Genomic DNA, 11,190 nt, shown 5'->3' with positions numbered 1-11,190 from the left:
GATCACTTCCTCTTTCTGACGAATTCTACACAACTAAATCCAAGGAGTCCTCTTATTTCAGCTGTAGATCGATCTCGTCTGCTCAATATCGAATCCTGGTACAATGAAGGTTATGGCCAGAATGAAAGTGGCTAAACATAACGAAGGTTAACTAGGGTCGGGTCTCCGGATTAAAAGTCAAAGTCAATACGTGTCTTACGTTGATTCGATAACCACAAACGACAAAAGGTCGAAGTTTCCTAACCCCTTAAACACACCTTGGGTATAATAAAGACACCCTCATTGGAATAATTCGCTGTGGCGAGGTCTCATACAGGAGGGATAGCAACACAGTGGGGAGAAAAGGCCGAGTGGAATAATTCGCTCTTGTGAGGTCTCACACAGGAGGGATAGGAACACAGTTGGGAGAAAAGGCCGAGAAGAAAAGCATATGCTAAAAAACTTCAACTTCAAACAGCCATCAGTCCAAATCCTTCTGCTGTGCAAAAAATTGGTGGACAGATGGACAAATTAAGTTATGGCAAATGGGGTAGTTGGATAGCCACAGTGGGTGTGCTCTTGTGTTTATTAGCTGCCATTACTGCCCAACCAGGTACGTAATTGAACATTCTAACTTCAACAAAAGGCTCACTAAGTGCGCTCTTACCTGTTGCGTTGGGGTATTTCCCTTTCGTCTAACTTTTAGCACCGTCCCTTTTATAATCGTCGTTTGATATCCTGTTTTTTTTTTTTTTTTATAAAAGAGAGTACAGGTTACATAGTTATTTTTTCTGATCAGATCATGCTGTTCCAAGTAGATACATGAAAATCTAGAAACATATAAAAAAAACAGCAGATATATGCTTTGAAAATAAAATAGCTTATCTTATCAAAAAGCTAATCCTTCAGCAGATATCGATCAACCATAGATAATGTATATGAAACTGTAAATGAGGAATAGATGACCAAAAATACAGATGTCTGTTCAAAAACTGAAGTAAAAAAATCAAAGAATCAGTCCTGAAATCATGATTAAAGGCAGCAGAGTGAATGGCCCCTGGAGCTGAATCAACTCCTCTTTTCGAAAGCATATCCGTGATGAGGTTCTGTTCGTGTAGATGTGATTGAAGGAGATGTGCTGAAAGGTTCGCTTCACTGTGCGAGCTTCATCCAATTTTCCAACAACGGAGGGTGGAATCCGGAGAGCCCTCTGACCCAATCGATGGAGCCTTTAGAATTCCAGGAAACCTGAAGATCGTTGATGTTGAGCCAGTTTGCAGTGAAGAGAACACCCCATAATGCAATGATTTCCGCCTTATTGTTGGTACCCCATCTCCCTCCCACCAAAAATGATAATAGCAGCCAGGCTTGGTGACTATGAAAATACCACAACAGCATTGTCTATTAAAACAGGCACCATAGGAAAAACCAACCAGAAACTTTTGCCACACATGCTCTCTTTTAATCTTCCTCGGTTTCTGAACAGTTTTACTGGGACCAATTTATAAGAAATAGACCACAATCCCCAACAGTGCAGTCCTTACATCCACCCTTATATGTTCAAATATCTTACTATTCCTACAATACTAAATACCCTATATGATATAAAATGGTAATGTTCATAATTCATTATATGTCTCAAACCAGAGTTTGAGACATTTCTCCAATGAATCATTATTCCAATCCATGTAAGACTGTGTCCCATACTTCTGTAGCAATTGGGCACCTCAATCTCCAAGGTATGTAAGACTGTGTTCCATACTTCTGTAACAATTGGGCACCGCAATAAAAGGTGTATCACATCCTTCTGTAACAATTGGGCACCTCAATAAAAGGTGTATCACATCCTCCGAATGCTGCATACAAAGGGGGCATATCCTGTTTTTATAATGTTCAACGAACATATTTTTTCATATTTGGTCAGCGAGATGTTGGTTTGTTCATTACTCTTTTTGGTGGTGTGCAGGATTTCTGAGTATCAGTTGTGGAGGCAAAACAGATGCCACGGCGGAAAACAATATAACATGGGTAACTGATGCTCATTACATAGACGTCGGTGAGTCAGCAGACATAGGGGACGCCAGTGAACAAGCCTATGGCTCTTACTTGCACACAATGCGTTCTTTCCCAAAGCCTCTTAACAAGTCTTGCTATCAGTTGCCTGTGGCCCCTGATGTCCCTCACCTCTTAAGATTATGGTTTGCCAAGGGAAATTTCAGTCGATATCCTCTCTTCTCATATCAATTCGCTTTCTCTATTGAGACAGTGGATATGCTGGCTTCACGAAACGTCACAGTAATTGAGAATGAATCAAGTTTTTACGAAAATATATTGGTTACCAAAGGCAGAGTGTTGTACATTTGCCTTGTCAGAACTTCCCCGACTGATGATCCCTTTATCTCTGCTATCGAGATTAGGAAGCTCCAACATGGCATGTATAGAGACGCTCAGCCAGGAACAATCTTCTTTACAGTATCAAGATACGATGCTGGTGGAAATTCGATGGTCAGGTGAACATTTACCTATAGAAATCAAGGCAGAAGAATAAATTGTAATAATTTTAAATCTCGCTCTTCTACCTGCAATAAGACTTCAATACAGTTGAGTACTGAGTAGTTGTCATTTTTTCGGTTAATGATTGACCTGCATAGCTTTTGTGGTTGATTGAGCAGGTATCCTCACGACAATTTCGACCGCATCTGGACACCAATCGACACATCTATTTCAGAAGACGCAAGTTATTACAAGAATGTAACTTCAAAAAGACCTATTTCAACAAACAATACCAAAGACTTTCCTCCAACTGCTGTCTTGCAAACTGCGTGGGTCACAGACAGCTCGGACGCCTCCATTCCATTGCAAAATTGGGGATCATTCGATTTGGAATTCAATTCGGGTCAAATAGACCGAACATTATTGCTGTTATATTTTGCAGAGCTCGAGACGCTGAATATGCATGAATCGAGATCATTTTCAGTCAAGATAAATGGTGAAGGGTCTGAAACCATTACTTTGGTGCGAAATTATTCAGCCCAAGAGGTTACAATCCAATCCTCTCCTGTATCAAATTCTTTTAGTTTGATTGAGGGAAGTGAGGCTACCCTTCCTGCTATTATCAACGCTTTCGAGTATTACCAGCTAGTTCAATCACACCAGCCAACATATTCTCAAGATAGTAAGAGACTTGCCCTCACTAGATTTCTCACAAGTAAATTACTGATTTTACAACTCAATGCCTAACGAGCTTCTCAAACTGCAGTTGATGCTCTTAACGCTATCAAAAGTAGATTTGACATAAAAGATTGGATTTCTGGTGATCCTTGCTATTTGGTACCCTGGGACGGAATTGGCTGTGATGATAGCACCTCCTTGGGAGTAACAATTTCTAAAATGTAAGTTAAATTGTCCGATTTGTTTACAGCAGAAATCGTGAAATCATGAGGCATATAGGCCAAATCTAACATGCCACGAGGATACTATTGTTGCCAGAGATTTGTCGGGAAGGAATCTTACAGGACCGTTGCCTATCGATTTTGCAAAGTTGATTGCATTGGTTAATCTGTAAGCAAAAACTGGACCTCTATTTTATCTGTGTGTAACCTCTAACTATCCCTTCGGAGAATACCACAAATACTAATAGTCTTGGTGTTTGATAATAGAAACATGAATATTCTTGATGGTGTGTTAAAAGTATTCACTGTTTGTAAGTCTTCCACATGGGAATATAGAACTCTGGTTTGGCTTTTCAAGGGAACATAATTTGCGTTTGAATATTATATGAGGCAACAATCATCTGTGCAGCATTTGTTGGAATTTAATTCCAACTGCAACAATGAACAGCTGTACATGAATCTGATTTGCAGTAAATGTTTCAGCCTGTTCGGTGCAGCAAAGTCGCCTTTGATATTTTTGCACATAAATATGCATTAAAGCTTCAGCTGATTTCCCCTGCAGACAGCCGACTTGATTTTGATAAAGGCATCACCGTCTTGCTGCAATAAATTCTGAGATAAACATTAAAAGATATTTTGTAATAGTTTATTGTTTTAATCAGATATTTTTCAGCATATAAATACCGCACAGCAGTTCTGTTTTTAAGGTTAGAGAGAAGAAGCAGCAGCTACAGCAGTAGAGTGATACACAGCAGAGAAGAGCACGCAGCAGCGTGAAGATAAATTCTTCCAGAAAGGCACGGCAGTGCACAGCAGTGTAAACGCAACAGTATAGCAGAGAGCGGAAAGGCAAAAATGCACAGCAGTGCAGATTTGTATGTAATTTGTTTTATGTTTGTTTACTAAGAGAGAATACAGATCTTATTTGTATAAAACAGCAGCGTTTTTTTTTAAGCACAATCTCTTATGAAATTCCTGTAACAGTTAGTTTACTTTTAATAAACGCAAGTTATTTTTCCTGTTGCTGTTACACCGTCACCGTTGCTGAAACACGACGATCAGCGTTGCTGAAACAGCACGTAACTCAAAATACTTGACGTCAAAATTTTTACGTTGCTGAAACACCGTTGCTGAAACACCTGTTTCAGCAACTGAAAAAAAACTGTGTTGCTGAAACACCGTTGCTGAAACACCTGTTTCAGCAACTGAACAAAAAAAACTGTGTTGCTGAAACACAGTTTCCAGCAAGCGAATTTTTCTGTTTTTCTGTGTAAAAACAGAGTGCGATTTTTGTCTGTTTGTTATGGGATTTATCAGAAAATTCCAACATGGTATCAGAGCTAGTCCAGGCTCTTTGAAGTGTCAAAGAAGCTGAAGGAAGATTTCTTGCAGCAGCAACTTCTCCAGCAGTGTGAAGACTCAGCCAAGAAAGAATCTAAGGTATTTCTCAACAATTTTTTCTGTGTTATTGTAGAAGACAGACAGTGATTTTTCAAATACAGTCAAGTATTTGAAGCATAATTTAAAGTGCAAGGAATGGCCAGCGTTAGCACATGCGTGGGTATTTTTAATACTCAGCTCCCACTACTTAATGAGAAAAACTATGACTATTGGGCAATAGTTATGAGAGCTCTTCTTTTCTCAGAAGATTTATGGGAATTTGTTGAAGATGGTTTTGAAAAACCAGCAAATGATGATGAGCTTAATAGCTTAACTCAGACAGAGAAAGAGTTGTTGAAGAACTATAAGAAGGCTCTTTATGGGCTGAAGCAAGCTCCAAGAGCATGGTATAGCAGAATTGATGCTTATCTGATTGAGAATGGGTTTGATAAGTGCGATGGTGAACCCACACTCTACATAAAGCAGAATGACGGTAAGATTATTATTGTTGTTTTATATGTAGATGATCTGATTTTTACTAGCAATGATGCTTCTCTCATTGCTGATTTTAAAGCAGTCATGAAGAGTGAATTTGAAATGACTGACTTAGGCTTCTTAAGATATTTTCTTGGAATTGAAGTAGACCAAAGTGAAAATGGTGTTTTCATTTCTCAAGATAAATATGTAGAAGCTGTTTTGAAGAGATTTAACATGCAGAACAGCAAGGCTGCTGTGACTCCAACAGTAGTGGGGCTGAAATTAACCAAAGAAGACAGCAGCAAATATTTTGATCCAAAATTGTACAAGAGCATAGTTGGCAGCCTTATGTACTTGACTGCAACTAGGCCGGACATTATGCACGCTGTGAGTTTAATCTCCAGATTTATGGAAAGACCGAAAGAGACTCATTGGCAGGCAGCCAAGAGAATTCTAAGGTATGTGAATGGAACGAAGGGGTTTGGTATTTTATACTCCTCTTCTGAAAGTTTCATGTTGACAGGTTACACTGACAGTGACTGGGCTGGAAGTGTTGATGATAGGAAAAGCACATCGGGATATGTGTTTCATATGGGATCGGGAGCCATCTCATGGGCTTCCAAGAAGCAACCAGTTGTGGCTTTGTCAACAGCAGAGGCAGAGTATGTGGCAGCAACAGCAGCATCATGCCAAGCAGTATGGCTGAGAAGAGTTCTCAAAGATTTGTGTCATGAACAAGAAAATGGCACAACCATTTACTGTGACAATAGCTCAGCAATAGCATTGTCTAAAAACTCTGTTTTTCATAAAAGAACAAAGCACATAGACACCAAATATCACTTCATACGTGAATTGGTTAACAATGGTGAGATTGTTTTGCAGCACTGCAGAACAGAGGATCAGCTTGCAGACATCTTGACAAAACCATTAGCAAAGAAAGGTTTTGATCATTTCAGAAAATGTCTGGGTATGCAGCAGTTGAAATTAAGGGGGAGTGTTGGAATTTAATTCCAACTGCAACAATGAACAGCTGTACATGAATCTGATTTGCAGTAAATGTTTCAGCCTGTTCGGTGCAGCAAAGTCGCCTTTGATATTTTTGCACATAAATATGCATTAAAGCTTCAACTGATTTCCCCTGCAGACAGCCGACTTGATTTTGATAAAGGCATCACCGCCTTGCTGCAATAAATTCTGAGATAAACATTAAAAGATATTTTGTAATAGTTTATTGTTTTAATCAGATATTTTTCAGCATATAAATACCGCACAGCAGTTCTGTTTTTAAGGTTAGAGAGAAGAAGCAGCAGCTACAGCAGTAGAGTGATACACAGCAGAGAAGAGCACGCAGCAGCGTGAAGATAAATTCTTCCAGAAAGGCACGGCAGTGCACAGCAGTGTAAACGCAACAGTATAGCAGAGAGCGGAAAGGCAAAAATGCACAGCAGTGCAGATTTGTATGTAATTTGTTTTATGTTTGTTTACTAAGAGAGAATACAGATCTTATTTGTATAAAACAGCAGCGTTTTTTTTTAAGCACAATCTCTTATGAAATTCCTGTAACAGTTAGTTTACTTTTAATAAACGCAAGTTATTTTTCCTGTTGCTGTTACACCGTCACCGTTGCTGAAACACGACGATCAGCGTTGCTGAAACAGCACGTAACTCAAAATACTTGACGTCAAAATTTTTACGTTGCTGAAACACCGTTGCTGAAACACCTGTTTCAGCAACTGAAAAAAAACTGTGTTGCTGAAACAACGTTGCTGAAACACCTGTTTCAGCAACTGAACAAAAAAACTGTGTTGCTGAAACACCGTTTCCAGCAAGCGAATTTTTCTGTTTTTCTGTGTAAAAACAGAGTGCGATTTTTGTCTGTTTGTTATGGGATTTATCAGAAAATTCCAACAGCATTTACCTATTCGTTTGAATATGATACCACCAAATAATCATATGTGCTGCATTTACCATTTTGTGTTGGAATTAGCAGGTCACTTCACCATAATCACTTAACGGAAGGAGCAGAGTTCCATTTGAGCAATCTAACCAGATTGGAGGGACTGTAAGTTTCTTTGGGCACTCTAACTTCCATTTTGTAGGTTCTTGTGTTCCTATACATTTTCACTCTACAAAAATTTACTTTGGCTACTTTGCAGATATTTACAAAACAATAACTTTAATGGTGATCTTGAGTGGCTACTTTATCAACGCGTTTTTCTTCGAGAATTGTACGCTTGCCCCTTTTCTCTGTTTTCTATTTAACCTTTTTTATTTTATTTTTCTTCGAAGTTAAATGAAACTAATTAGTAAAATTTGTACTTTGTGAACATTCATCTGTGCAACATTTACCTATTTGTGTTGAAATTAACAGGTCACTTGACCATAATAACTTCACAGGACCAGTGCCAAATTTGGCCAATCTAACGAAATTGGAGCGATTGTAAGTTAATTTCCCACATAACTTTCATATAATATGTTATTTTGTCGCTATACATTTTCATTAAACAAAGAATTTACTTTGGTTACTATGCAGATATTTACAAAACAATAACCTATCTGGTACTCTCGAGTGGCTATCTCAGCTAATACCTCTTCAAGAATTGTACGCGTACTTTTTTCTCTTCAATATATATTTTTTTTTCAATTCAAAATTAAATAGAATTAATTACTAAATTTGTAAATATTTTGCAGTAATCATCCATGCATTTGCCTATTTGTGTTAAAATTAACAGGTCACTCGACGATAATGATTTCACTGGACCAATGCCAAATTTGGCCAATCTAACCAAATTAGAGCGACTGTAAATATCTTTGAAACAAAACTTTCTTTTTGTGGATTATTTTGGCTTTACATTTTCACAAAACTAAAATTGACTTTGATTACTGTGCAGATATTTACAAAACAATAAACTGAATGGTAATGTTGACTGGCTATTGGATTTAAAAAATCTTCAAGAATTGTGCGTCTCTCTCTTTTCTCTATTTGATTTTTAAAGTTTTTTTTAAAATAAAATACAAATTATCAAAACAAATTCAAAATAAAATACAATTAACCAATAAATATTTTCTCAATGGTTTTAACATTTAAACTTTTTCTATGCAGAAATATAGAAAACAATAATTTCAGCGGTGTATTTCCTGCTCAACTTCTCCTTAATTGTTCGCTGAAACTCAAGTAATAATATCCGATTTTATATTTCTCATGCTCAGACACAACTTGTTTTAAAATTTACAGCTTCAATATTTATTTTCATTCATATTTTCTATACTATAAATTGCCACATATGATAACAGTGAATCGAATTCAATCTCTAATTAACTTGAAATTTTACAGAAAATGACAATGAATCAACTTAAAATTTTAATTTATTGAACTGCATGATGTTTATGGAAAAATATGTTTTTTCTGGTGTGCAGTTACTCAGGAAACCCCTACCTACGGATGGGTACGAGGGAATGTAATCTCAAGAAGAAAAACAAGGATGAAAACACGGATAAAAACAAGAATGAAAACACGAAATTGATAGTTGTACTCGGAATTCTATTCATCGCGTTGATAGTAGATCAATATATAAAATTGACCATAAAAAAAGAGCGTGTAGCTACCAAAAGCAGTGCGGCCCAAAAGGATCCAAAACATTTCTTGTATAAGGGTAAGTATTACAAATATCATTATTATAATATGGACATAGTTAGAGTGTACGCCATAAATGAAACATGGTTATAATTTTACTATTATTAACTGTACCTTCCATGAACGCAGACCACTCGATGAATATGGTGCCAAATGCAACAAAGTCACGTGCCTTCACTCTAGATGAGATGATAGCTGCCACACAAAGCTTTAGTCAGGAGATCGGACGAGGGGGGTTTGGATCGGTCTTCTTTGGCAAATTACCCCAAGGAAAACTTATCGCTGTGAAAGTGCTCTCACTGTTCTCCCGACAAGGAATTCAAGAATTCTTGAATGAAGTAATTCTCAGATAGAATATGGTTATCTTTGTGTCCAATCTAGGAATCTCAGTGTTAGGTTGGTCTGCACCCTAACTATTATATATGCATCTCATGAACAGGTTGATCTTCTTTCTAAAATAAACCATAGGAACTTGGTATCTTTATTGGGCTACTGTAACGAAACCGATGAAGTTATGCTGGTCTACGAGCACATGTCAGGAGGGACCCTAAGAGACCACCTTTTATATTACTCTAAAATATGTTTGTTTCATTCAATAGAATAGCCAAGGTAACCAACAAGCATTTGGTTGTTGTATTCTTTCCAGGTCCCCGTGCAGAAAATTCAGATCTAAATTGGAAAAGAAGGCTCAAAATAGCTTTAGATGCAGCGCAGGGTAACTATTTCTTTTAACGCTTATTGTTTACAGTATTGATTACGAAAATGGGAGTAAATCCATAAGTAACAGTATATCTAATTGGATTTCTATGCAAAGGCCTGGAATACTTGCACGTGGGTTGCAACCCGAAGATAATTCACAGGGACGTCAAGACCGCCAACATCCTTTTGGACAGCAATTTGAATGGAAAATTGGCGGATTTCGGTCTTTCAAAGATGACAATTGATGGGGACGCTACTCATGTTACCACTGTAGTGAAAGGAACATTCGGATATCTGGATCCAGAGTATGTAACTTACTCTCTTTGCAACAATATTTTTTATTATGAGTAGAGGCAATCGTACTGTATTTGTTAATTTTTGTTGGTGACAAACTTTCACAGGTATTTCAACACTCAAATGTTGACGGAGAAGAGTGATGTGCATAGCTTTGGAGTGGTGTTGCTAGAGATATTATCCGGTAGGGCACCCATAGATACAAATTTACCTGAAGAAGAAATAAACATTGTTCGATGGGTAAGGAACCTTATTACCAATCATGCAAAATATAAATATTTAACAACATTGACAACAGAATATTTCGTAGTGCATCTTCTGCTAGAGACTAACAATAAGTATTGGCGTGACATATTTACAGGTGACACCGTATCTACTAGAGACCGATGAAAATGGTGGCAAGATAATAGACGTGATAGACCAGAGGTTGTGTGGAGGTTACGACATGAAATCTGTGAGCAATGTTGCCAAAATAGCGATGAGATGTGTTCAGGCTTTACCGTCACGTAGGCCGACTGTAAGTGAGCTAGTGGCGGAACTCAAAGAGGCTATCAAAGTTGAGGAGGATAAGGATTGTATTTCAATTGCAGAGGAGAACGGCATCCAGAATGGGGATGTATCAACTAAACGCGAAGGAATGGAGTGGAGCGATGACAGCTGCAACATGTCAAATGTAGGAAGATAACTTCGCATATACCCATCTAATCAGAGACGCGAACAGAATACTAAAACGTCTTAACCAGACTGTTTAGATTATGCTTAAATTTTAATAAAGTGCTGCCATTGTTTGTCACTTTTGTAATCATCATATTGTCCTTAAACTTTTAGGTTATGAACAGAATTGCAAACTTTTAGGTTAGGAACAGAATTGCAGATTTAGATAAACGATTAAGTGGTCCCAATGATTTTGAGTATTTGAGTAACCATCTATGTGGAATACGAAATTACTTATTTAACCTCGCTGATAAGCCAATATAACTATATATATATATATAACAAATAAAACACAGTGAATGTGTAAGCTAAAAATCGCTGTAAATCTCATATATTAATTGAACTATTAAGTACATTATTATATAGTAAAATTATTAACAATCAACTCGAAACAAATCTTACAGCGAATTTCCAACATGAACTATCTTAACAATTTGCTGCCCTAATTTTGCAAAGAACACAAAATCTGCTCACTAATTTGTCAGCAATTTACATAACTAATTAAGCATTATTCCCAACACTTCCCCTTAATGATTAATGAGGATTTACTATCTTATCTCATAGTGCCAAAAATTGAGTTTTTATATGCTTCAATTCAATATCCTTCTTTTGCACCAAATC

General features: G+C 37.3%; 2 protein-coding genes across 4 annotated transcripts; both read left to right on the top strand.

Annotated features, from left to right (window-relative positions):
* The first annotated feature begins 264 nt into the window (after positions 1-264).
* On the top strand, positions 265-9,479 carry LOC149256836 (putative LRR receptor-like serine/threonine-protein kinase At5g48740). 3 transcript variants are annotated; one of them, XM_089460899.1, is made up of 15 exons: positions 265-592; positions 1,946-2,489; positions 2,652-3,154; positions 3,239-3,371; positions 3,469-3,540; positions 7,219-7,290; positions 7,385-7,456; positions 7,600-7,668; positions 7,762-7,830; positions 7,961-8,029; positions 8,120-8,188; positions 8,332-8,403; positions 8,646-8,881; positions 8,992-9,200; positions 9,302-9,479. In XM_089460899.1, exons 1-15 carry the CDS (start codon positions 502-504, stop codon positions 9,464-9,466), a joined length of 2,445 nt encoding a protein of 814 aa, XP_089317025.1. In that variant the 5' UTR covers positions 265-501; the 3' UTR covers positions 9,467-9,479. The 3 variants fall into 3 exon arrangements, with proteins under 3 accessions (XP_089317025.1, XP_089317024.1, XP_089317026.1); XM_089460898.1 differs by having other exon boundaries at positions 7,216-7,290; XM_089460900.1 differs by lacking the exon at positions 7,961-8,029 and having other exon boundaries at positions 7,216-7,290.
* A 35-nt stretch (positions 9,480-9,514) lies between these two features.
* On the top strand, positions 9,515-10,724 carry LOC149256835 (putative serine/threonine-protein kinase PBL9). The gene is made up of 4 exons (XM_089460901.1): positions 9,515-9,577; positions 9,677-9,866; positions 9,963-10,095; positions 10,217-10,724. Exons 2-4 carry the CDS (start codon positions 9,796-9,798, stop codon positions 10,538-10,540), a joined length of 528 nt encoding a protein of 175 aa, XP_089317027.1. The 5' UTR covers positions 9,515-9,577; positions 9,677-9,795; the 3' UTR covers positions 10,541-10,724.
* Positions 10,725-11,190: the final 466 nt, after the last annotated feature.

The sequence above is a fragment of the Pinus tabuliformis genome, chromosome 7 (genome assembly GCF_031772625.1).
Source record: "Pinus tabuliformis cultivar Carrire ecotype Pingquan chromosome 7, CPIR1, whole genome shotgun sequence".
Classification (NCBI taxonomy): Eukaryota; Viridiplantae; Streptophyta; class Pinopsida; order Pinales; family Pinaceae; genus Pinus; species Pinus tabuliformis.
Note: the sequence above shows the minus strand (reverse complement) of the source record. Positions and strands in the feature narration are given on the sequence as shown.